At 44.9% G+C, this 27,559-nt stretch overlaps 1 protein-coding gene across 1 annotated transcript; it reads left to right on the top strand.

Annotated features, from left to right (window-relative positions):
* The first annotated feature begins 1,393 nt into the window (after window positions 1–1,393).
* On the top strand, window positions 1,394–26,294 carry WSB2 (WD repeat and SOCS box containing 2). The gene is made up of 9 exons (XM_060785465.2): window positions 1,394–1,521; window positions 5,897–6,068; window positions 8,223–8,455; window positions 12,127–12,261; window positions 17,269–17,369; window positions 17,776–17,948; window positions 19,609–19,722; window positions 19,842–19,949; window positions 24,113–26,294. The coding sequence occupies exons 1-9, from the start codon at window positions 1,482–1,484 to the stop codon at window positions 24,273–24,275; spliced, it is 1,239 nt and encodes a 412-aa protein (XP_060641448.2). The 5' UTR covers window positions 1,394–1,481; the 3' UTR covers window positions 24,276–26,294.
* The last annotated feature ends 1,265 nt before the right edge of the window (window positions 26,295–27,559 follow it).

Below are 27,559 nucleotides of genomic sequence, written 5' to 3'. Positions count from 1 at the left end.
TTTTGATATGGGGAGATAAGTTGATTTTTTCCCCAATCCGATGGCCATTCTTGTGTTTTCCATATTTGCTGGCATATGGCATGCAACACCTTGATAGCATCATCTTTCAAGAGTTTAAACAGCCTCTTCAAATTCTACAGCACTGCTGGTCACAGCTGACCTCCAGCTGGAGCACTCAAGGGCCAGGGCTTCCAAGTTCTCAGTGTCTTTGCCAGTTTTTAAGGTTGGCTTTGAGCCCATCATTCAATCTGTTTTCTTGCCCACCAACATTCTGTTTTCCATTCTTGAGTTCGGAGTAGAGCAACTGATTTGGGAGATGGTGGCCAGTCCAGCGGAGCTGATGGCGGAGGACCATCACTTCACTGCTGGTGATCTTTGCTTCTTCCAGAACGCTGACATTTGTCCGCTTGTCTTCCCAAGAGATTTGCAGCATTTTCTGGAGTTGCATGTGACATCTGTAGACTGTCCACGCCTCGCAAGCGTATAGCAGGATTGGGAGGACAATAGCTTTATAAACAAGAACGTTGGTATCCCTATGGATGTCCCGGTCCTCAATCACTCTCTGCTTCATTCGGGAAAATGCTGCAGTCGCAGAGCTCAAGCAGTGTTGTATTTCGGTGTCGATGTTGGCTTTTGTGGAGAGATGGCTGCTAAGGTAGCGGAAATGGTCAACATTTTCTAATGTTACACCATTAAGCTGTATTTCTGGCATTGGAGAGGGATTGGCTGGTGACTGCTAGAAGAGCACTTTGGTTTTCTTGATGTTCAATGACAGACCAAGCTTCTCATATGCTTCTGCAAAGGTGTTTAGACTGGCGAGTAGGTCTTATTCTGAATGCGCACAGATGATGTTGTCGTCAGCATATTGGAGTGCTACAACAGATGTTGTTGTGACCTTGGTTTTGTCTTTCAGTCTGCTGAGGTTAAACAGCTTGCCATCTGTCCAATAGATGATTTCCACTCCGGTGGGACGCTTCCCATCAACAAGATGAGGTATCATTGCGATGAAGATGGGAAATAAGGTTGGGGCAGTAACACATCCCTGTTTGACACCTGATTCCACCTTAAATGGGTCACTTTGGGAGCCATTGCTGTCCAAGACTGTTGCCATCATGTCATCATGGAGGATGTTCACAAATTTGTTTGGGCACCTGAGAGGGAAGGCGCCTTCTGTTTCTCAGAAGGAAGGCAAGAAGAGGGAAGAGAGGGCGAAGAGGACTGGGAGGCAGGTAGGCCAGGAAGAGAAAAAAGGCGGGAAAAGCGCCCAGAGCCCAACGCGCATGCGCTGCCCTAGGACAAAGGTGCCACTGGAACCCCTGTCCGGCCTATGCTGACAGCCCCGCCCTCTCCTCAAACCACGCCCACCTAGCCTCCTCGGCAATTAGCCCCTCCCCGGCCGAGGAGGGATCACGTGACCCCCAAGAAGAGGAAAAGGAAGTGTCCCCGGCGCCGGCTCTGCTGTGTTTTCTGATGCGGTCCGGATGGAGGGGAGGCCGGCGCCTCAGGGAGAGGAAGCGGAGGGTGAGCCGTTCTGCCAAGCCTCGCGCCTCCTCTGCCCGAGCAGGCCGCCCACTGCTGCTCCCACCCTGCCCTAGCAGGCGCCTTGGCCATGGAAGCTGCCCTTCAGGCCCAGGCCCCTGCCACACCGCCCAATACCGCCCCACATTCTCTGCTTGGAACTGCGATATATGGCCGTGGGGACTCAGATAATCCCGTCCAAAGGATAGATTGCGGGATTTATTTATTTCGTATCAAAAGCATTTCATAAATTAGTATAAAAACGATAAGAAAAATAGAAGGAGCGCAGGTGGCTAAATAAAACGGGCAACAGCAACGGCATTGTCGGTAGCCCCCAACAATTCTTCCTCAGTACATGAGGCAGGGCAGAGTGGGCAAGCATACAGATGCGGGGATGTCTGCTCTGCTCCACAGTCACACAAGGTGTGGGATTCTTTTAGGTAGTGCCCTGTTGCCAGGTTGTCTTTTGATCTGCCCACTCCAGTCTGTGCAGGGACTTCCAGGTTGCTCATTCTTGGTTTGCCCCTGGAGGAAGACCCTCGTGAGGGCCATCCGGTTGGGATTTTTCGATTTAGCTGCCCAGAGGGATACCCTTGCTGTTGCTGGGGGAACGCCAAGAGGAGTGGTAGTTCTCATAAAGCTTTTCCTTGATCTGAGTCTACTGCAGTGGTTCTCAACCTTCCTAATGCCGCGGCCCCTTAATACAGTTCCTCATGTTGTGGTGACCCCCAACCATAACATTGTTTTTGTTGCTCCTTCATAACTGTCATTTTACTACTGTTATAAATCATAATGTAAATATCAGAAATGGAAGATGTATTTTCATTCACTGGACCAAACTGGGCACAAATACCCAATGCAACCACATGTAAATGCTAGTGGGGTTGGGGGAGGATTGATTTTTGTAATTTGGGAGTTGTAGTTGCTGGGATTTATAGTTCACCTATAATCAAAGAGCATTCTGAACTCCACCAGCAATGGATTTGAACCTTATTTGCCACACAGAACTCCCATGACCAACGGAAAACACTGGAAGGGTTTGGTGGGTTTGGGAGTTGTAGTTCACCTATATCCGGAGAGCACTGTGGACTCACACAATGGTGGATCTGGACCAAACTTGGACAAACACTCAATATGTGCAAATGTGAACACTGGTGGAGCTTGGGGAAAATAGACCTTGACTTTTGGGAGTTGTCGTTGCTGGAATTTATAGTTCATTGCAATCAAAGAACATTCTGAACTCCACCAACGATAGAATTGGCTCAAACTTCCCACATGGAATCCCCATGACCATCAGAAAATACTGTGTTTTCTGATTGTCTTTGGCGACCCCTCTGACACCCCTTCGCGACCCCCTCAGGGGTCCCGACCCCCAGGTTGAGAAACACTGGTCTACTGGGAGGAGGCTGGTAACCATGTAGTGAATGGCTTTCACGGTGTACGACCTTATTTCTCTCACATTTAGCAGCAACTTCCCGCTGCACATGGGGGGGGGGGATGCCAGCTAGCTTGTAGAGTTTATCAACAGGTATAGGTTTAAGACATCCTGTGATTATTCTGCATGTTTTGTTCAATGCTATGTTCACCTGCTTTGCATGGGCAGACCTATGCCAAACAGGGCAGGCATACTCAGCAGTTGAGTAGGAAAAGGCCAGGGCTGATGTTTTTATTAATTTTGGGTCTGCACCCCATGTGCTGCCAGTATGTTTCCCCAGGATGTTATTGCATGCAGCTACTTTGTGCTTGGTGTTCAAGCAGTGTTTCCTATATGCTAGTGTTCGATCTAAGGTGACACCGAGATATTTAGGATGGAAATAATGTTCAAGCTCTTGACCTTCCCAGGTGACTTTTTTTAAACAATTGTGGGATTATCTGACTTGATATTCTGGGTGATATGGCTGTGTGGAAGGGCCCATCCATGCACATTAAACTGCACTATATGGCAGTGTGGACTCAGATAATCCAGTTCAAAGCATATCTTGTGGATTATCTGCCTTGATATTCTGGATGATATGACTGTGTGGACAGGGCCCTGGGTTACCTGAGTGGCCTTCCACACAGCCATATATATAACCCAGAATATCAAGGCAGATAATCCACAAGGTTTGCTTTGAACTGGGTTATCTGTGTCCACACTGCCATATCATCCAGTTCAATGTGGGTGTTACACAGCAGTGTGAATGGGGCCTCAGGAAGCCCATTGGGGATTTGGGGTTTTGGATTTCCACATGAGGGATACTCCACCTTTCACAATTATTTATCGTATCAGGAGCAAATCTGTAATGTATTTAAAAAACACAGTTTTAAAAAACTTGGCATTATACTAAATGTCCTTTCACCAGTAACTGGCCATTTGGAGTGCCTCTGGTGTTGCCTATAAGGAGGTCCTCCATTGTGCATGTGGCAGGGCTCAGGTTGCATTGCAGCAGGTGGTCAGTGGTTTGCTCTTCTCCACACTCGCATGTTGTGGACTCCACTTTGTGGCCCCATTTGTTAAGGTTGGCTCTGCATCTCGTGGCGCCAGAGCGCAGTCTGTTCAGTGCCTTCCAAATTGCACGGTCGTCTGTGTGCGTAGAAATGAGTCTCTCATTTGGTATCAGCCACTGATTGAGGTGCTGGGTTTTAGCCTGCCACTTTTGGACTCTTGCTTGCTGAGGTGTTCCTGTGAGTATCTCCGTAGATCTTAGAAAACTATTTCTTGATTTAAGGCATTAACGTGCAGGCTGATATCCAAACAGGGGATGGTCCAGAGATGTCATTCCCTTAGTCCTTTCATTATTGGCTGATACTTCCCGGTGGATGTCAGGTGGCGCAATACTGGTTATACAGTGTAATTTCTCCAGTGGTGTAGGGCACAGACAGCCCGTGATAATACAGCATGTCTCATTAAGAGCTATATCCACTGTTTTAGTGTGATGAGATGTGTTCCACACTGGACATGCATATTCAACAGCAGAGTAGCCAAGCGCAAGGTCAGATGTCTTCACTGTGTCTGGTTGTGATCCCCAGGTTGTGCCAGTCAGCTTTTGTATGATATTGTTCTTAGCACCCAATTTTTGCTTGATATTTAAGCAGTGCTTCTTGTAGGTCAGAGCACAGTCCAGGGTAACTCCCAGGTATGTGGGTGTGCTGCAATGCTTCTGTGGGGCTCCTTCCCAGGTAATCCTCAGAGCTTGAGATGCTTGTCTGTTCTTAAGATGAAAAGCACATGTCTGTGTTTTAGATGGATGAGAAATCAGCTGTTTTTCCCTGTAATAGGCAGTAAGAGCAGTTTTTGTTCAACCATCTCAAAGCTCCCTGCTCCCTTTTCACAATGAAGGCCTGCTCATCTTTTTGTAGGATACCACATATAGGCAGGTGGGCATGGGGATGGGAGGTGGAGAGAATAAAATGCAGAGATACAGGATGGGTGCCAGCTTGAAGACAGTCCATACAAAAGAGACCTTGGGGACCACAGATTGAACCAGAGCCAACAGCCAATGGGATTTGGAGCCGCATCAAACGGAGTACAGTGCCTTTGGGCCTCCAACTCCCAGAATTCCTGATCATTGAAGAAGTTGGTAAGGGCTCCTGGAAGTTGGAGGCCCAAACAGCTGGAGGGAAACAGTGTAAGGGTGCCTGGTGTAGATCAAGGAATAACTGTGGGCCCAAATCTGGGCCATACAATTTAAAAGGGATAATAATAATAATAATAATAATAATAATAATAATGCTTTATATCTCGCTCCCTCTATACAGAGTAACAATCACACTTACAATCCAAAAGGTAAAATCAAAGCAAACAGATCAAAAGGGCAAATCACAATACATAGAGAAAATAATCCCAATAAAACATATTAAGTATAGCTTATAACATCATATTATTGGATATTAACATTAGAGGATGTTGACTCTAAGATGGAAAGTGTCCAGAGGAAGAGGGCGAATGAAAGGATCAAAGGTCTGAAGACCATGAATAATCCCCTCTGAAGAGCGTCTTAAAGAGCTGGGTCTGGTTAGCCTCAGAAGAGAAGGCTAAGAGGAGACATGAGAGCCATGGATACATATGTGAAAGGTGTCCTAAGGAAGAGGAAGCAGACTTGTTTCCAGCTGCCCTGGAGAACAGGACTCAATGGAGGAATGGGCTCAAATGACAGGAAAGGAGACTCCACCTGAACATGAGGAAGAACTTTCTGACGATAAGAAGAGCTGTTCAACAGTGGAACTCTCTGCCTCAGAGTCTGGTGGAAGCTCCTTCTCTGGAAGCTTTTAAACAGAGGCTGGATGGCCCTATGTTGGGGGTGGGGGCTTTGATGGTGTTTTTCCTGCATGGCAGCAGAGGTTGGACTAGATGGCCCATGTGGTCTTTTCCAACTCTGATTCTATGGTTCTTCCCCAGGAGAGCCCCTCCTCGTGGCAGAGCTGAAACCAGGGCAGCCTCAACCATATGACTGGAAATCCAGCTGTGAGACTTGGAGTGTGGCCTTCTCCCCGGATGGTGCCTGGTTTGCTTGGTCTCAGGGCCACTGTATTGTCAGGTTGCTTCCCTGGCCATTGGAAGGGATAGAGCCGTAAGTATCGGTGGTTTTGTAGCCACAGGGAACTGGTAATGGGGCTGATTGGGATCAACAAACTGGCAGCTCACTCCAGACAGAATGGGTGGCTGGGTCTTCCTGCTGCTGGCTCCTCATTTGTGAAACTGCTCTTTTTCATATTCCATTTTCACAATCAGTCAAAATTTTCAAACCCCAATGAGATTAAACTCTGAAACAAGAACCTCATAATAATCCCCCCCCCCCATCCCTAACAATACAGATAACAACCAACTTCTGTCCTTCCTTATTTAAAATAAAACCAAACAGCAAAATAAGAAAAATACAAACAAATACTAAAACCACAGCTGACTTCCCCTCCTCAAGCAAAGGCCATTGTATTACATGTACTTTCATTTCAGCTTCTGCTAAATATAAACTCATACATTTAAGTGCATAGCCATGAGTATATATATAGAGCTGTATCAGAAGTCTTGCATGACTCGTACTCACATTTCTATAGAGATATTGGTCATGTAGTCTTTCATCCCTTTCATCAACAATTTATCCGTTTTGACTCAAGTTGCAATTTTTATTCATTTTTGCAAATACATCTTTACATTAATAATAATAAAATAAAGTGATAATATCTCTTCAAATTTTAGTCCATTTTCATAGACTCATTGATTAATTTAAATGAATCATGTCTTCTTGTAATTTAAATTAATCACATCTTCTCTTATAATGTTCCTCCCAATCTAATATTTTAATCATTGTAGTCCCAACCTTTTCCCAATGTAATATCTTGCTATATTTCCCCCATCATTTTGAACTGTTTCTTGAATGAGAGAAGCTTGGCCTTCTCTGTCTGTATTTCTAGATAGGCATTGGAAGACATTGGTTGGTACTTCACAGCTGTTAATGTTGAATTGATCTAAAGTGTGTGTTAATCCTTCTACCTTTTTTTTTTTTTTTGCACACCGGGGCTCTTAAAGTGCTATACATTAATACACTATTAAAGTAAAGCATTTTTATGGATTAAAATCCAAATTAAAAAACCAAGGCCAGATAGAACAAAACAGTTCTGATTGTCTGCCAGCCTGATTTTTCCTGGTCACTCCACAGTTGAGATTACCCTATATCTTGTGTCCAACATGGGAGCCTTTGAGGGCAGTCTGAATTTGTGTCAAAGAGCTTGCATTTTAGGCAGATTCCTGTGGGATAGGGCAGTTGTTAGCTGTCACAGTCCCAAGACAGACCCAAACCTGCCCATCCATTTTACAGATCTCAGGGGGAGAAGGTAGTGGTGTTAATGTTGTATTGATATAGCTCATACTTTGATTTGGTTGCATGAGGTCCATAGTTCAGTCCATAGCACCACGGTAGACTGGGATGAGCTAGACTCAGTCTGATTTTGTCATTTGGGAGTTGTAGTTGCTGGGATTTACAGATCACCTACAATTAAAGAACTTCACCAATGATGAAATTGAACCAAATTTGGCACACAGAACTCCCATGACTAAGAGAAAATACTGGAAGGGTTTGGTGGGAATTAACCTTAAGTTTTGGAGTTGTAGTTCACCTACATCCAAAGAGCACTGTGGACTCAAACAATGACAGATCTGGACCAAACTTGGCACAAATACTCAATATGCCCAGATGTGAACACTTGTGGAGTTTGGGAAACTAGACCTTGACATTTGGGAGTTGTAGCTGCTGGGATTTATAGTTCACCTACAATCAAAGAGCACTCAATGTATCTGCCCACAATGTATCTGCACCAAACTTGACATACTATCTACATGACCAACATTGAATACTGGTGGAGTTGGGGGGCTGTTTTTGAATTCTGGGAGTTGTAGTTCACTAACACGAAAAAGGAAGAGAAGGACAGGCAGAAGAGATCTCCAGCCTTCTCTGCTAAAGGGGATCCTAAGACCATCAAAACATATGTGTTTTCTGATGGTATTTAGTGACCTCTCTGAAACCCCCATGTGAACCCCAGGTTAAGAAACTCTGATCTAAAGCAAAGATTCTGGAGTCCAAAAAGACAATTCCTTCATTCTGATGTAAGACTGTCAAACTTTTATACAGCAGTTTGTTTTGAGTTCCTCCACTTTTTCACCAGGAATGGGAGACACCTAATTAGATGATGTGCTTTTGAGTGGCTTTCCCTCTGCTTGCTTCTGTCAGGATCTGCAAAACTTTAGAGTGCAAGAGCCAGTACCCAAAAGCAGAGGCCAAGGGCCGGGGCGGCTCCAACGAGAAGACCTTGGAATGTGGGAAGATCGTCTGGGGCCTGGCCTTCAGCGCTTGGATTCCTAGCCACCCAAGGAAACACAGCCTGCAGGGGCCAAGTCCTTCCTGTTTGGTCCTGGCCACAGGATTGAATGATGGACAGATTAAAATCTGGGAGGTCCAGACAGGTAAATTGACTCAATTGCCGTTTGCTAGAAAGGCAGAATTGCTCCAGAAACCATTCTGTTGTCATCTGCAATGCCATTTAAAACTGTAAACCGTGACAGAGAGGTGTAATTGGACAGGAACAACAATTGCTCTCTGAGGACATGACATGTTCTTGTGATGGGCACTAAAGTTGACCTATTGACAAAGCATGACCGCTTGCAATTGTTGGGTCATTTCCATAAAGCAAAAAGCATTTTAAAATGTCAAATCAGTACCAACAGCAATAGCAGCAGCAGCTCAGAGGCTCCTTGAGCACAGCAGTAGACCGAAGGAGCTTCAGCAATGACAGGAGCAGAGCCAAGCTTTAAAAGGCACAAAAGACTTTATTGAAAGATCTGTACTCTACACACTTCCCCGGCCCTTTGCTACTAGCCCTGGTCCAGCCCTATTATAGGTATTCAGCAGGCCCTGGAAATGAAGAGACCCAGGCACTACCCTGGCCATTAGTTAGGGCCTTGTCAAACAGGGAAAACATAGCAGAACTTGGAAATAAATAGCTCTAGGTCCCACCCTGTCCATCAGGTAGGCCTTGCTTGCTCTTTACCCACTCCCTGGGCCCTAGTCTACTTTGTTGTAGTAGCCCAGCCCTCTCATAGTTGTCGAGGCCCACTCTCCCATCCCTACCATTGAATTTTGCACTTTCCCTATCTAGGTGTTTTGCACAAACTCAGAGCCTTCTAAAGTCAGCACTTTTATTGCTCCCATGGTACTCTTTTCATGATGTTATAACCATTATTATGATATGTTTCTATTTGGTTTTGTTTTGTTTTTATTTTATTGCATTATGTTTTAACTCTGTGCTCTCTGGGCTTGTCCCTTTGTAAGCCGCACCGAGTCCCTTCGGGGAGATGGAGGCGGAGTATAAAAATAAAGTTGTTGTTGTTGTTGTTATTAGGAATCTTGGCCATTGGAAGCTGAGCTGCCTGATGTAATTAGTACTGAACTGGCTTTTAAAATTTTAAATAAGTACGATTGTTATATAGTACTATGTTTATACTTTTTAGAATGACTTTTTGCATGTTTTTATGTTGGGAATTGCAATGCTTTATCATGCTGGAAACCGCCCTGAGTCCCCCCGGGGAGACAATGGTATACAAATAGAGGATTATTATTATTATTATTATTATTATTATTATTATTATTATTCTATATTCATGCTCACAGGAGAAGAACAAACTGGAATACTCAGGGACTTGCCATTGGCTCAGAAAAGGAGGCGTGTCTCTGAGAAATTTCAGTCTAACAAACAGAGAAATGGGAGGAGAGAATCGAGAGAGAGGCAGACACAGAGGGCAGGGGGAGGGGTATTTATTTATTTATTTATTTATTTACTGTCCTTGTATACCGCCGTTTCTCAGCCTAACGACTCAACGCGGTTTACAACAGAATATACAGTACACAGTATACAATTAAAACCGTAAAAAACATAATACACAATATTTCACATAAATCACAATCCAATACATCTCCTAACTAAAATCGTGGTCCAATTACATCATCCATATTACCAATCCGTAGTCGACACATTCATTGCACCGAATTAACCAAATGCCTGCTTGAACATCCAAGTTTTTAGTCTTTTTCGGAATACCATCAGCGAGGAGGCTGATCTTACCTCCATGGGAAGGGCGTTCCAGAGCCGAGTATCCCTTCCAACTAATTCGCCTGCTTATCTATTTCCTTGATGAGGACTATAAACTTGTGCAAAATGTGGTTGAGTTCCAACAGTAATATGGGAGTGGAGTCCCTTGTTTGTTCTAGGGCTAAATTCCAGTCTTCAAGGGGCTAAGGTGGCATTCTTGTATTGAATCAAACCAAAGGCATAGTGTGGAACCAAAGGAAGATAAAGCTTACCAATGTGCTCTCGCACAAGAGCTTTAAGCACAGTTTGATTCTGAATATGTTTTCTCAGGAGACAGTCTCTGTGCGCATCCTTCCCTCAAACCAGAGCTCTTGTTTGAGGCAAAAACCCTTCTATTATGTTTAATACCTTCTTACTTCTGTTCAGAGACAAGGACAGACGGCTCAGTGGGCTGGCCAGGCGACTTCCGAAGGCCAGTTCCCCTCCCTTAACATAATGGCAGCGCAGCTAGTTTAACGCCTCCGAAAGCAGTCATTTCTGGCGCCCTGCTGGGAGCAACTCACAAAGCCTATGGCAGGCGCCCGCTCATACAGCTGCTTAGAGAATGGCAACCGGGATGGAGGGGGCCCCCCCGCTGTGCCGCTGCATCCAAGCCACTCTCCCTGCTTCCTTGATGGAGAAGCTTGGTCTTCTCTTCTTTGCAGAAAGCTCTGGAAAGCACCTGCTGGGAGTAACCCCTGCTGTCATTCACCAGAGCCTTCGGAAAGACTCTTTGAAGTCTTCAGCCTTTGCCAGGAGGATTGGCAATGATCTCTGGAGGGAACCGAAACAGGAAGGCCCTTTACCAAATCTTGCTGCGAGTCAGAAGGATCTTTTCTTCATCGTTGCTCAGGGATAGGCAGATTTCTGGCTAGCAGGATCTCCTGTTTTCCCTCGGAGCACAAAAATCTATAGCAATAGTGCAAGCAAACCCTTAGGATCAAAGCTCAGGGTGCCTCCAACACATGCCTGGCTCACAGCTGGGAAGCTTTTTTTTCATGTCAGGAGCGACTTGAGAAACTGCAAGTCGCTTCTGGTGTGAGAGAATTGGCCGTCTGCAAGGACGTTGCCCAGGGGACACCCGAATGTTTTACCATCCTGTGGGAGGTTTCTCTCATGTCCCTGCATGGGGAGCTGGAGCTGACAGAGGGAGCTCATCCATGCTCTCCCCAGATTCGAACCTCCGACCTGTCAGTCTTCAGTCCTGCTGGCACAAGGTTTTAACCCATTGTGCCACCAGGGGCTCCTGGGACGTGACATTGAGGGATGACAAGCCCCAGAATCCCCCAGCATCAGGGCCAGTGACCAAATGCCTGGGAGAATTTTGGGACCAAGTCTTTTTGCTGGGCCCTGACTCCATTCTGGGATTCATTTTCTCCTTTGCCCACTCCAGCTTTCATTATTTTATCAGAGAGAGGATTTTGTATTCTTCGACCACAGAGAAAGAAATTTAATGATTTACTCCAGGTCACTTGGAGAACTACCAGTCCATTTGGATCTCCCTTTTTGTTTGCCCCTGCCTTAAGGTCCCACAGAGATTCCAAAAGGTGACTCAATCAATAAGGAGAAGAGTTTGAACCAGGGACAAGAATTGCTCAGCCCACATCCACATGCACCAGAAAGGATATCTGCAGCCATAGCACACAATCCCTAGCCATTTTGGAATTCTGTGCAAAAACAAATGTGCCTGTAGAAGTCTCAGTGAAATGTTATTCTCCAATTAGTTCCCAACCCCATCCTCCCTCAAATGGACACCAGACTTTTTCAGAATTGGCCAAGTGTGTCCATTGATGGTCTTACAATACGTGGCAGTGGTTCTAGACTTTCCACAACTGACTGCCTCAAAATGTCAGCCAAACTACATGGACTGAAAGGGAGTTCCTAGGTTGCCTCTCCTACCCCATCACCAGTCAGGAATTGATCTTGTCCTAAAGGAGAATCATCATTCAGTTCCTGTTGAGATTTGTTTTGTCTGGGAAGGGTTGGTTTACTGTGTATTCCCGTTTGTAGGTTGTTTGCTGTTCAACCTCTTGGGGCATCAAGATGTGGTGAGGGACCTCAGCTTCGTCCCTGGTGAGAGCGGTTCAGTCCTGGTCTCTGCCTCCCGCGACAAAACCCTGCGCGTCTGGGACCTGAGCCAGAATGGTAGGAGCGAGCAAAGGGGTCTCTGTATGTTGCAAGTATCTTTGGGTGGGACTTTGGGCCAATGCCGGGGTCCTCAGTTCCACCACTGGACTGAGTCTTCCCACCGCTTTCCAGGCCCAACGTCAGTCCAATAAGATTTTTATATTCACCAAGCCTGGGAGCATCCAAGCCTACACTGGGCACTAAATGTCTTAGAATAAATAAATAAATAAATAATATTGTTTGTATGGGATGGCTCAGTTTTCATATCGCTCAATTTTTCTGGCTGTTGCCGTGATTTGTTGTTCCACAATTTCAAGAACTACTTCAATTTTTCTTGTCTTCAGTCAATATTTTTAATCAGGTTATTCTTTGTTTTGACATTCTTCAGTTTTTGCTCCTTCATGTTCTTTAAATTGCTTGCATCTTGATTTTTAACTCCAACGTTATTTTCCATTTTGGTTTTCCAGTCATTTTTCTTGCGGGTTTCAGTTGTTGTATCCCCAGTTCTTGTGTTACAATCACTGCTTTACTGTATGCAAGCTGGTTAGTTTCTTCCATTGTTGCTATCTGAACAGTTGCAGTGCAGCATTCACATCATTCATGAGAGGTGCCAGATGTTTTCTTGGTACTGTCTTTAATGTCAGCAGTCTGCCTTTCTTCCTTCAATGCAACATGGCAGATTATGTGAAAGGCAGTCAAGAACAAACATTGATGGAAGTCAGTAGTAGTAAACTGCTTCAAGTGCAAAAGGCAAAGAGCGAATACCGGAAAAATACAATGCAGAGCAGAAGATAAAACTGACAAAAGAAGGCTCTCCATGGACAATTTCTGGAAAACATTGAGAGCAATATAGACAAAGAAAAAACTTGGCTGTGGCTCACAAATGAAACTTTGAAAAAGGAGACGGAGGGCCTGATTCTGGCATCCCAAGAACAAGCCATTAGAACAAATGCCATCAAAGCCAAAATTGAAAAGTCGACGACAGATCCCAAGTGCAAGGAAGCAGATGAAACAATAGATCACATCCTCAGCTGCTGCAAGAAGATCACGCAGACAGAATGCAAGCAGAGGCATAACACCGTTGCTCAGATGATTAATTGGAACTTGTGCCACAAATACCATCTGCCTGCGACAAAGAACTGGTGGGATCACAAGCCGGAAAAAGTTACAGAAAATGAACACGTCAAACTACTCTGGGACTTCCGAATTCAGACAGACAGAGTTTTGGAGCACAATACTCCTGACCTCACAATCGTGTTAAAAAATCAAGTATGGATTGTTGATTTTGCAATCCCAGGTGACAACAAGATTGAAGAGAAACAACTAGAAAAGCTGACATGATATGAGGATTTAAAGATCGAACTGCAAAGACTCTGGCACAAGCCAGACAAGGTGGTCCCAGTGGTTATCGGCACACTGGATGCAGTGCCTAAAGACCTTGGCCTGCACTTAAACACAATCGGCGCTGACAAATTTACCATCTGCCAGCTGCAAAAGACCACCCTACTGGGATCTGCACGTATTGTTTGCCAATACATCACACTGTCCTAGACACTTGGGAAGTGTCTGACGTGTGATCCAGTACAACAGAAGGCAGAGTGATTTTGTTTGCTGTCGACTCATCTTGTGTTTCAAATAATAATAATAATAATCATCATCATCATCATAATCATCATCATCTTTATTTATATCTCACCCCATTTCCCCGAGGGGACTTGGAACAGCTTAGAACCAAGGGGCAAACCTACATCCACTGGTCCAGAGCCTGAGGTACAAAACTAGATAGAGCAGCATGTGAAGAAATGTCCAAGACCAGGCTTAATCATCCAGCAACTGGAGAACAACAGACTTAACACCAAATTAAGCCAATGGGTTTAGTTACATAGAATGTAAGGGAAGCTTTAGCATTATCAAAGAGCAGGTGCAAAGGGAGGAGGTCTACTCTCACTTTCTGTTCTAAGCAACTACGATGAGTCAAGCAATCAAGAGGCCAAAAGCTTCACATCTTTGTGTTGTGATGGACACGAAGCTTCTCAAAGTGGCTAATGGCCAGGTTCCTTTTTCTGGGGGGAAATAGAAATACTTTGACTAGACCTTAGGAAGAGCTTCCTGATGATAAGAGCTGTGTAATATGCTGATGCCTGGGAGTCTGGTGGAGTCTCCTCTGGAGGTTTTTAAGCAGAGGCTAGATGGCCATCTATTAGGAGTGCTTTGGTTTTTTTTCTTCCTGCCTGGCAGAAGGGGGGTGGATTGGAGGGCCCTGGGGGTCTCTTCCAGCTCGAGGATGCTGTGACCTCTTCCGGCAAACACATTTACAGGTAATGGCTAGGAAGACTGATGAAACAAGCTGCCTTAACCATTCAGCAGTACAAATTAACTTGCAAATAACAGGTTTTCATGGAATGAATCATGCTTCCAGAGCGGCTGCCTTTGGACTGTGCTTGAGTGTTTAGTAATCTCTCGAACAGCCCGTCCTCGTGCTTTTTATCTTCTTTTCCTTGCACTTTCTTCTCCCTCACCCAACCTTTTCTTTCCTTTGCCAGGTTTTCTCTCTCTTCCTGCCACTGATTCAGTTTCCCCCCGCTCTTGACTCCCCACCCCACAATTACCAGGCACCTGGAGTGCATTTCTCTCGTGCTGTTTTCCCATTTTCCCAAATCCAGACAGCCACATTGGCAGATTATTTGTTCATTATGTAAATTGTGTGGTTGGTCAGGAAAGTGTTGACCAGCAGACACCCCGACTCATTTCCCACTCAAAGGCTTGTTAGATTAGAAAGAAAAGAGTGGGCTTTCTTAATTATTTTTTGCTGTAGTACAGAGGTGTGCAGCCTACAGCTCACAGTATTTTCCAACCACTGTGCCCTGTTTTTCCCCCAACCTTTTCTCCTCACTGAGCTTCTGCCCTTTCAATAGCTGCAAGACATGCAGGTATCCAAGAGGTATGGTTTTCTCAAGAGTAAATATTTGATAAAAGTTTGGGACACTGCTTGAGGCATTTAAAAAGCTGCGTAATGGTGCATATGCTTAGTCTCATGCTAGGATTCTGTCTCTACAGTGAGAGCAAACAGACCAGTGTTACTCATAGCTACTATATAAGGATTGCTGAGCTAACATAAGAAAAGTAGTGGGTTGTTGTAGCCTTTTCAGGCTGTATGGCCATGTTCTAGAAGCATTCTCTCCTGACGTTTTGCCTGCATCTGTGGCAGGCATCCTCAGAGGTTGTGAGGTCTGTTGGAAACGAGGAACATGGGGTTTATATATCTGTGGAAAGTCCAGGGTGGGAGAAAGAACTCTTGTCTGTTGGAGCTAGGTGTGAATGTTTCAATTGGCCACCTTGATTAGCATTTGATGGCCTGACAGTTTTTAGGTGTGGCTTGCTCCTACCTGGGGGAATCCTTTGTTGAGATGTGATTAGCTGTTCCTGATTGTTTCTTGTCTGGAGTTCCCCTGTGTTTGCTTTTTGTTCTTTATTTACTGTTATAATTTTAGAGTTTTTTTTAATACTGGTAGCCAGATTTTGTTCATTTTCATTGTTTCTTCCTTTCTGTTGAAATTGTCCACATGCTTGTGGATTTCAATGGCTTCTCTGTGTAATCTGACATGGTGGTTGTGAGAATGGTCCAGCATTTCTGTGTTCTCAGATAGTATTCTATGTCCAGGTTGGTTCATCAGGTACTCTGCTATGGCTGACTTCTCTGGTTGAAGATGTCTGCAGTATCTTTCATGTTCTTTGATTTGTGTTTGGACAATGCTGCATTTGTCCACAGCTGCATCGCATACGGTAGACTCCTGCAAAGGTGAGAGGTTCTCTCTTGTCCTTTGCTGAGTGTAGCATTTGTTCGATTTTCTTGGTAGGTCTGTAGATAGTTTGTAGGTTATGTTTCCTCGTCAGCTTCCCTACGCGGTCAGTGGTTCCCTTGATGTATGACAAGAATACTTTTCCTCTCGGTGGATCTTTGTCTTTATTCTTGTGGTTTGTTCTCGGTCTTGCAGCTCTTCTGAGGGACCACCAAATGCAGCATTGCCCAAACCACTCTAATAATTACCATGTCAGGCTACACAGAGAAGCCAATGAAATCCACAATAAGCATGTGGACAATTTCAACAGAAAGGAAGAAAAAATGAAAATGAACAAAATCTGGCTACCAGTATTAAAAAAAATTCTAATATTATAACAGTAAATAAAAAACAAAACTCAAACACAGGGGAACTCCAGACAAGAAACAATCAGGAACAGCTAATCACCTCTCAACAAAGGATTCCCCCAGGCAGTAACAAGGCACACCTAAAAACTGTCAGGCCATCAAATGCTAATCAAGGTGGCCTATTGAAACATTCATACCTACCTCCAACAGACAAGAGTCCTTCCTCCCACCCTAGACTTTCCACAGATATATAAACCCAATTTCCCTAGTTTCCAACAGACCTAACAATCTCTGAGAATGCCTGGCTATAGATGCAGGTGAAATGTCAGGAGGGAGTGCTTCTAGAACATGGCCATACAGCCCAAAAAACCTACAACAACCCAGTGATTCCAGCCATGAAAGCCTTTGACAATACATAAGAAAAGTAGATTTCCCCCAAGAACTTGTAAATAGTGTTTTGACCACAGCTCCCAGAATCCTTGAACTGTGCCATGGCTGCATCCTAATAATGACTTTTGAGATTTACAGTTTGATGAGATCCTTCGACTGCTTCACTACAGAGTTCCCATCCATTTGTTTCAACTGCAGTGCCCAAAAAGCATCTGTTGGTGTCTTTTCTCCAAAGAATGATTCCCAGTCCCTTTCTTTCTTCTTAGGGTCCCTGGTTGCTTTCCATAGGCCGCACAAAAGCATTCCTCCAATCATGCCTCAACATTGGGCTGATGGAGATGGAGGTTCAACAAGATCTGGAGAGCTGCAGGTTGTGGCGGCTGGGCTGTATCATGTCTTGCTTTGTGGGATTTCTATGCTGGCTTTGTGGGAATGACATTGTCCCTCAAACTGTGCCATGCATGCTCTCTTGCTAATATTTCCCCCAGGGAAGCAACTGAAGGTGCTGTCCGGACACGTCCAGTGGGTCTACTGTTGCCGCATCTCTCCTGATGGCCAGATGCTGTGCTCTACTGCTGGAGAGAAGTCGGTGAGTCTGTCTTCTAGAGGGAAGGGAGAAAAGGGAATGTCGCAGGGCTGGCCATTGGATCCCAGAGTAACAGTCACCACTGAGCTTCAGGAACCTGCATTGGAACCAACCCATAGGCAGGGGAGAACTTTGCATGGTTTTAATGCCCGTTTTAATGCCATGTAACCTAATTTTGCATGTTTACACGCTTTTACATTCTTCTGTTATCCCTCTCTGCTATCTTAGTCCCAGATAAATTCTGGAGCAGAATGATTCTGTGCTGCTTTTCAGCAGCCAGTATGAATGAGAGGTCCAGGTTTTTCTATGATGCAAATTCAAATGAGGAGTAGCCCCTTCTCCCTTGTCCTTCTCAAGCTCATCAGTTGTGATTCTTCTCCTCCTACTTTGCCCTTCCTCTTCTTGGTAGGCTCTCCTCTGGAGCATGCGCTCGTACAGCCTCCTCCGAAGACTAGAAGGCCACCAGGGCTGTGTTGTGTCCTGTGACTTCTCCCCAGACTCCGCACTTCTTGCAACGGCCTCCTATGACACATTTGTGATACTCTGGGACCCCTGTACGGGGGAGCAGCTGAGATCCCTCTGGTAAGAGAGGCCATGGGCTACAATTGGCCCTGTTTGTATTTGGACTGAATTGCCTCTTCCTGTTCTGTTCATGCATCTTGTGAAATATCAGCTGACTCCCCGCCTTGCTTTCCTGTTGAGAAGACTGAATATGTCTCAGATGTACAAGCAGTTTTACCAACAGCTCGAAATGGAAAGGAGAGGTATTCACCTTCCTGCAGTTAGGAAACTGGGGAGGAATGGGAAGAGAAGGCAGATCTCATGGGTCTGTGCACCTTCCCCTCAAGAAAAGACTAAAGCCGTGGTGGGAATCACAGTGTCCTTCGGGTGTTTTTGGACTAATCATTCCTAGCAGTCCTAGTCATCATAGCCAATAGTGATTCTCAGCCAAACACTGTCTGGAACGCTTTATGATCCCATTCCTTAAAGTGTTTGGGAGCTTTTGGGTTAAGGCAGAGTTTCTCAGCGTGGGGGGTCAGGACCCCCGAGGGGTTCGTGAGGGGAGTGTCAGATGGGTCGCCAAAGGCCATCAGAAAAAAAAGTATTTTCTGTTGGTCATGAGGGTTGTGTGTGGGAAGTTTGATTCAATTCTACCATTGGTGGGGTTCAGAATGCTATTTGATTGTAGGTGAATTATAAATCCCAGCAACTACAACTCCCTAATATCAAGGTCTATTTCCCCCAAACTCCACCAATGTTCACATTTGGGCATAATAAGTATTTGTGCTAAGTTTGGTCCAGATCCATTACTGTTTGAGTCCACAGTGCTCTCTGGATGTAGTTGAACTACAACTCCCAAACTCAAGGTCAGTGCCCACCACACCATTCCTGTATTTTCTATTGGTCATGAGAATTCTGTGTGCCAAGTTTGGTTCAATTCCATTGCTGGTGGGGTTCGGAATGCTCTTTGATGGTAGGTGAACTATAAATCCCAGCAACTACAACTCCCAAATGACGAAATCAATCCAACCCCACCAGTATTCAAATTTGGGCGTATTGGGTATTTGTGCCAAATTTGGTCCGGTGAATGAAAATACAACCTGCATATCAGATATTTACATGATGCTTCATAAGAGTAGCAAAATTACAGTTATGAAGTAGCAATGAAAATAATGTTATGGTTGGGGGTCACCACAACATGAGGAACTGTATTAAGGGGTCATGGCATTGGAAAAGTTGAGAACCACTGGGTTAAGTGAAGGCGGGGCATGAGGAAAGATAAGCATTCTACTGCTTTGTCTCAATTAGAACAAACCCATTGACTCATGTGTCCTCTGATTAATCAGCAAGTTGTTAAATCTCATTAGGTGAGTGAAATGATGACAAGATTTATGCTACAATGATTGCATTTATACACATTTGGGAGGAAGTGGGTCAAAAGCCAAGTTTTGCTGCCCCTTTCATTAACAGTGATAGTCAATGGCCAGTTTCTGGAAGTACTGGGGACACATGCGAAGAAAGGGGCAGAGGAGCAGTGTTATTTCCTGATTGACAGACTAGGTGAGACATTTTGCCCAGTGTTTTGTGATCTGGGGATTTTGCTCACTGCCATGAGAGGTATTGCTAGCTACTGGCATAAGGCTTGGATTGGACTGGATATATTAGCTGAAGTGGCTTTTTAAAGGCCAGGACACCTAATAGAATGGCCCAATCTCACTGTTGGTTCTTTTTCCCTCCCCAGCCACTTTCCTTTACAGCCCATTCTCGACCACAACAGTGACTTCCATTCCAACTCCCTGCGATCTGTGTGTTTCTCCCCCGAAGGCCTCTATCTTGCAACTGTGGCAGATGACAGGTAATTCATGCTGGCTGGGGGATCCCTAAACATGAGGTTTTTGTTTTTTTTTAAAGCCACTTCTCCAAATGCTGTAACTCACATTCCAAAGAAGAATGCCTTCTTTATCTTTTTTTTAGGCTCCTGAGGATTTGGGCTTTAGAGCTTGGGAGCCCAGTTGCCTTTGCCTTGGTGAAGAATGGCCTGTGTTGCACCTATTATCCACATGGAGGGATTATTGCCACTGGGTATGTTCTGGGCATGTCGTTGCGGTGCTGCAGATGGTTCTCTTTTTGTCCCTCCCTTCATGGAATCAGTCCTTCACTCCCCCACCCACTCAAATAGGCAGGCCCTATTTGAGCAATGATCAATCTATTTGCCCCAAGGAACTGGGAAATTGTTGCTTCTCTTCGATGTTTCTGTTTTGTCATATGTCTGTTAAAACAGGCTGCGTTTTTAATTTAATTTTAGTTGTTAAGTCATATTTCGTGTTTATAGGTTGGGTTGTTCAATTTTGTTAGCATGGATGTATTGTTGTCGTATTCAGGCATTGAATGTTTGCCTTTTATTTTTGGAATCCGCCCTGAGTCCCTCCGAGGAGATAGGGCGGAATATAAATATTTATTATTTACTAGCTGTACCTGCCACGCGTTGCTGTGGCCACTTTCCCTCCCTCTTTCTTTCTTTCCATCCTTCCCTTCCTCCCTCTTTCCTTCCTTCCCTTTTTTTCTTTCCTTCTCTCCTTCCTTCCTTCTTTCCTTCTCTACCTCTTCCCTTTCTTCCCCTCCCTTTTTCTTTCTCTCCGTTCTTCCTTCTCTACCTGTTCTTGGACTGTAACTCCCAGCAGTCTTCCTGATTGACCTATCTACCTATGATCTATCTCCATCTAATCTATATATCTTATCTATCTGGAGGATTGCTGGGAGTTGCAGTTCAGGAATAGGAAATAGGAAATATGTACGGATTGGGATGTTCTCAAAGAAATCCAAGGAGAAGCAAGCTTGCAGCTTGGAAACAGTGCATTTGGAGCATCCTCCTCTCCTAAAGGGGATGCTGGGAGCTGTCATTTTCATGCATGTGCTGTATCATCATTTGGCTTTGGGGGGGGGGGGTTAAGTCCTTTCTGCTGTTTTTTGGGAGGGGTTTATGAGTGATGATCACTCATTGGTCTGTTAGGGGTGTAGTGTCCACATTTGGTGTCAGTTCGTCCAGTGGTTTTTGAATTATGTTAATCCTACAAACGTACATTACATTTTTATTTATATAGATTATTATTTCCCAGGATCTGATCCCAGGTTTTCTGCTTTAAACTGGATTATGAGTCCGCACTGCCAGATAATCTGGAAGAAACTGAAACCTAGGTTCAGATCCTTAGATATAGGGCCTGTCTGGAAGGGCTCACATATTCAAGAAACTGGCATGGGCTGGCTTGAGATGGCTGGATTTTCACTTGAAAAGATTTCCAGTGTCTAGTTCTTGTGTTTAGGAAGAGGGAGGCTATTAGCAGGGTTATTCATTAGCCAAAGGGAAGAGATTTTCTTAATCCGTCTCCATAGTTCAGTTATTGTTACCTTAGGGATACAGATCTGTTGCAAATCTTCAAGACATGAAAGTCGAGTAACTTTACAGAACACAGGATCAGAATCCAAAAATGACCTTAACAGAGGAGAGAGCTGATTGGCCCAAACTAACAATGAATTTCATCAGGGGGAAATGTAGGGTAGTACACTTAGGCAATAACAATGAAAGTCTAGTGTCTAGATTGAGGGAAGTCATGGTGCCCCTGTACTCTGCTTTGGTCGGACCTCATCAGGAATAATAACCCTGTGTTCTGGGCAAAACAATTCAAGAGGGACATTGACAAGCTGGAAAGTGTCCAGAGGAGGATGACTAAAAGGTCTGGAAACCATGAATCCCTCTGCGGAGTGACTTAAAGAGCTGCATCTGCTTAGTTGCAGGAGAGAAGTTTGAGAGGAGACATGATTGCCATGTTTAAATATGTGAAAAGATGTCCTAAGGAAGAGGGAGCAGGTTTCCTTTCTGCTGCCCTGGAGACTAGGACTCAATGGAGTTGTGGGTTCAAATGGCAGGAAAGGAGATCCCATCTGAACATTAGGAAGAATTATTTAAATTTTTATTATTAACTTTATTTATACCCCGCAAAATCTCCCAAAGGACTCGATGAGGCTTACAAAGGCCAAGGCCGCCAACAAACAACGACATACAAATATAACAGTAAAACTCATAAGCAAATAATAAAACATCAAGCAAAGACAATAAAATACTAAAAACAATGACACATGATGCATTTAAAATCTAAAAGGGTGGGCCAAATGTAATGGACAAAATTTAAAAGTGCTGAACTTGACAGGAGGTATGTAGAGGTTTTTTGGAGGTAGGTGCAATGTGCAGACAATCCTAGTCTCTAACAAAGTGCATTTGGGACATGATGCCAGGAGTTTCCTAATCTGGAAAGGCACACTGGAACAGCCAGGTCTTCAGGCTCTTCCTAAAGATTGCCAACGTTGGGGCTTGTCTGATGTCCTTGGGGAGAGTTCCAGAGTCGAGGGGCCACCACAGAGAAGGCCCTGTCCCTCGTCCCCATCCCACCTTTAGGGCTTTGTAGGTGAGCACCTGCACCTTGAATTGGGACCGGAAGATGAATGGCAGCCAATGGAACTCCTTAAACAGGAAGGTTGACCTCTCTCTGTAAGGAGCGCCAGTTAACAGCCTGGCCGACCGTTGGACCAGTTGGAATTTCCGAGCTGTTTTCAAGGGCAGCCCCATGTAGAGCGCATTACAGTAGTCCAATCTAGAGGTGACCAAGGCATGGACTTCCTGACTGTAAGGAATACTGTTCAGCAGTGGAACTCTCTACCGCAGAGTGTGGCAGAAGCTCCTTCTCTGGAGCTTTGAAACAGAGGCTGATGCTTGGATTGTGCTTTTCCTGCATGGCAAAATGAGGTTGGACTGGATGACCCCATGGGGTCTCTTCCAAATCTATGATTCTATATACCATCTTTCTAATTTTATAGAGTCCAAGGTGGTACTTTTAAGTGTTCCCAATTAGCTTCCCAGGCCCCTTCCACACAGCTGTATAAAATCCCACATTATCTGCTTTGAACTGGGTTATATGGCAGTGTGGACCCAGATAACCCAGTTCAGAGCAGATACTGTGGATTATCTGCTTTGATATTCCTGGTTATATGGCTGTGGGGAAGGGCCCCTGGCTTGTGTTGCTCACTTTAAGGATGGCGGCCACATCACATGTCCTCAGACCATATCCTCGTCATATGTGACTTTTTGTTAAACACTACATTAGTCATGCCATCAGCATCAGTTAACATCCATCATCTAAAAGATTTGCCTCTTAACTACTTGAAAGCCCTGTAGTATAGGACTGAGGAGGTCTAAAGCTCTGGATTTAAAGGGTAAGGGTACTTAAAGAGTAGGACACATGGAGTTTTGAATGCCTTTAAAATGTTCTACAGCCCAGTGACTAATTCAAGGTAAAAGCGTTTTAGCCCTGTGCTTAGCCCTGAAGGCATCTGCTGCCTCCCTGCCTGCCTGCCTCCCTCCCTGAGAGCCCTTCTGAATCACTGTCCCAGTGCTGCTGGTAGCAATAGGCTTTTTCCTGCAACCCAGATATTGGGTGGAAGAGGAAGGGGAACCTGGCTGTGTCCCTCTAGTTCAGGTATGGGCAAACCCAGGCCTGGGGGCCGAATGCAGCCCCTTGGGCTCTTTTCTCCTCTTCTTCACCATCTCTTCCTCACCATCTCTTCCTCACCATCCCTTCCTTCCTTCCTTCCTTCCTTCCTTCCTTCCTTCCTTTCCTTTCCTTTCCTTTCCTTTCCTTTCCTTCCTTCCTCCTTCCCTCCCTTCCTTACCTCCCTCTTCCCTTCCACCCTTTTGTCCTCCCTCCCTCCCTTCCCCCCTTCCTTTCCTTCCTCCTTCCCTCACCTCCCTTCCCTTCCACCCTTTCGTCCGTCCTTCCTTCCTTTTCTTTTCTTTCTCCTCCCCCCCCACCTCCCTTCCCCCTTCCTTCTTTTTTCTTTCCTTCCTCCTTCCCTCCCTCGCCTTCCTCTTTCTACCTCCCTCTTCCCTTCCCTTCCCCCCTTTTGTCCTTCCTTACCTCTCTCCCTTTCTCCTTCCTTCCCTTTTCTTTCCTTCCTTCTCTTTTTCCTTCCTCCTTCCTTCCATCACCGGGCAGCCACTCCTCCGAGCAGGGAGTCCTAGCATGCGGCCCCCAAGTTGGAAAGTTTGCCCATGCCTGCACTAGTTGTACTTCCCACGCTTTAATGCCATTTCAGGGATTCCAAGCACCCCAACCTTAGGCAGCCAAATGGCTGTGGCTAGTTCTGCTCTAAGCCCTTCAGCTTCTTTCTCTCCCTTTCCCTCCTTCTCATTATAGGACACGAGATGGCCATACCCAGTTTTGGACAGCCCCCCAGGTCCTGTCCTCCCTTAAGCACCTGTGCCGCAAAGTGCTCCGGGGATGCTACACAACTCACCAAGTCACGGCACTGCCCATTCCAACGAAAATGAAGGAGTTTCTCACCTACCGGACTTTGTGAGACTAACTGGGTTGATGGAGACATCCTGTTGGTGACTGGCTGATTTGAGCAGGATGGCAACTTGCCTTTTTGAGACTGGTGCAATGACGTTGTGCTCTGCAGCACAGTAAGGGCCAAAGTCTCATTTTCTTTTGTGGGAGAGTTGTGTGTAAGGAAACATTAATTTGCCCAGGGATGTAGCTATGCTTGTTGGGCACAGGAAACCTCAAATCTCATTTTCGCCAGCCCTAAGCGGATTCTTCAGCATATTTCACTTGGAATTGCCATAGTTGTAAATTTCTCCAGAACCTTTCTGCATTTAACACACTCTTGTACATGAGTGTGGAGGGAAGAAGCGGCTTCTGGTTTGAGCAAACTTTCAACGAAACTTTGTCCTTTCTAGCTGAACATTATGCACGTAGTTTTCACAGAAGATGAAGGCCTCCCTTTGCTAGTGGACAAAGCTATCCACTCTGAGCTTTTCATTCCCCAATCTTCCAGAAAAGTTGATCTTATCAGTGTCAACTTATCAGATTTCGACACGCTTGGAGGGCATTGTGCCATTTTGTGTGGCATAGGATCTTTGAGTTGGCTCTCAGGTTAGTCACAGCGTCACTTGCAGATGCTCTGGTTGGCCAGCTAACCCTGCAGCACTTCTCTCATCTGCTTTGAGGGTGATGTATTGCAGGAAGGAAAGGCAGACAATGAAGATCCCAAACAAAATGCCCTTCAAGTAAAGATTGGCCCATGTAGAGGGCTATACCCCATTTTGAGCACCCTTCCCATTACAAAATTTGAGGGGATCTTTTTTTTTTTTTTTTTTGCCCTCTAGTCTGCCAATAGTCCCCTTCTCAAATTCTTGTGGTCTCTGCTAGATGAATTTCAATGTTGTCAGTGATCGCCACTTTTTACTGGGACAGTGTCTGTCTTACCGAAAGTCTTCTGTCACATCTTCTAGAATGTAAGCCCTCTTTCTGCCCACTTATCCCTGCCTTTGTTATTTTACCCACTATTTTACTTCACTAGCTTGCAAGGTCTTGCTATCTTGGCAAAAGGGATGAAAATGTAGATTACTTTGCATTGTGCCCTGGCTCTAAGAGCAGCGGCTGAGCAAAATGGCCACCCCTAGAGCATCAGTCAGCTTTAAGGCACAGGGCTTTCCTGCTCGTCTCAGGAAGGTGTGAAGTGTTACTATTTTGTGTGTGTTATGCCTCCCAACAACCCAGGAAAGTCAACACTGAAAGCCTATCCTACTTGAATATGCCTCATACATCAGGACCCCTAAACGGAAAGTAATTCCCTGTTGAGGTGCCAAGATAAACATGTTTGTGGTACCACATTGGTGTTGGGCCTCCATTCCCGACTTTTATGGACATGGTGTAGATCAGGCATCCTCAAACTGTGCCCCCCCAGCTGTTTTGGTCTTCAACTCCCAGAATTCCTGACAATTGAACAAGCTTGTTATAGCTTCTGGGAGTTGGGGGCCCAAACAGCTGGAGGGTTGCAGTGTGAGGATGCCCTCAAGCTGTTCCCAATTTATGCCAATCCTATCATCAGATGCTCTTGGAAGGGGTTTTTGTCCTTGCCTTCCTCTGAGGCTGAGACAGTGTGAGCTTACCAAGGGCACTCAAAGGGTTTCTGTGGCCAAGTTCGGATTCAATGCCAAGTCTCCTGCACATTTAGTCCAACACCACTCTGGCTGTCCATGGGATTGGGTGGAAATGATTGATTACTATTTTATAATACAGGCATAAAACCACTGTGACCCAGTGCAGACCTCTTCACTTTGTACCATGTCCTTGCTTTCAGTGAGCTGTGCAACTAGTCTTGATGCTCTTGTGCCACTTTTGAAATGACACTGCTGAAGATGGATCAGAAAGTGCTGGTTGATTATGTTGAAAACAAATGATTCACTGTTGATTTTTTTTCAGGTTATAGTAGCTAGAGGTGACTTAGAGGTGACAGCCCTGCTTTTTTGTTTGTTTTGTTTTAATATACGTCAATAGTCTCTCTCTGTAATAAAGAAGTACTTAGACTGGACTTCCGCTGTTCTTTCTCTTCTCTCACTCTGGACTGGTAGAGTTCAATAAAAGTGGCCTTTGAGGAAACACAAATTTCACATTTTCAAATGAAATATCAAGTTAAAAAAAAGAACACTTGGTGAACAATACAAGTCTGTAGTCAAGTAAAACCAATATTGGAATAGATTGCAAAGCCTCTGTCCTACAGCTCTTTATTGTCACATTGTTTTGAGCCCTCCCAACCAGATCTTGAAAATTAAGATGTTTTTGAAAGGGACAGTACAGTACTGGAAAGACTCCAATGGCTGACAATCAGCCTCCAAGACATGACAAATACTCCAAACTTTCCAACAAAAGAACCAACTTTCGTTTCTTACTGCTTTGAACCCAGTTAGGTCATGGACTCTGGGGGTAGGGCCTACTTTTACTTACACTGCCCCTCCATATCAAAGCCCTATGCAGACCATGACTGTTTTCTTCATGCTTCCGTTAAAAAGTCATATATACCCAATGAAGCTTGTGAAATGCCAAAGCTAGCACAATTCATGTGCTTTTTTTGGTTGAGTGGATAAAAAAAACACCTCACTTTGTATATGCTCACAAATGGCATCTGGCTTTGTGTTCTACTCCCAACTTAATGGCTTGGAGGACAATATTGAGAGACTTGTAGTTCTCCTTTCTAATGACCAATGAGGTAATAGGAGGGATTCTGCCTGAGCAAAGAAGACAGGCCTTTGGAGAATGGATCTCATGGCCTCCTGCATCTTAGGTTATCACAGGGGAAGATACTTCCCTCTGGGTAAGGTCTCCAAACCACCACTTTTAAGTACTAGCAGAATTTGGTGGGGACTGACCCAGTGTAATGGGAGCTGTAGTTCACACAAATCCATAGAGCACTGTGAACCCCACCAGCGATGGATCTCGACAAGCTTGGCAGACATACCCACCATGGCCAACTTTGAAATACTGGTGCAGTTTGGGGGCAATGACTGGTGATGATGGGAGTTATAGTTCACTCACATCCTTATGCATTTTACATTCATAACATTCAAAACCAAACAAAGACAATATTTTTCTTTATATAATCCCTAATGTGGGCATTCCTAGCTACCGAAACTAGTCTAATCTAAAAAGACAGTCCTGAGTAGCTCTCTTTCCCCAGGGTAGGAACCCATTTTAGTTTTGTTCACACTATCAAGAGACTTCTACTAACTAAATACTAACAGCAGAGGTTGAAAATGTTACGCTGACAGCGTAGGAGCTATAGCTCTAAAAAAGCAACTT

Source organism: Anolis sagrei, chromosome X (assembly GCF_037176765.1).
Source record: "Anolis sagrei isolate rAnoSag1 chromosome X, rAnoSag1.mat, whole genome shotgun sequence".
NCBI lineage: Eukaryota > Metazoa > Chordata > Lepidosauria > Squamata > Dactyloidae > Anolis > Anolis sagrei.
This window is presented reverse-complemented; position numbering and strand designations above follow the sequence as displayed.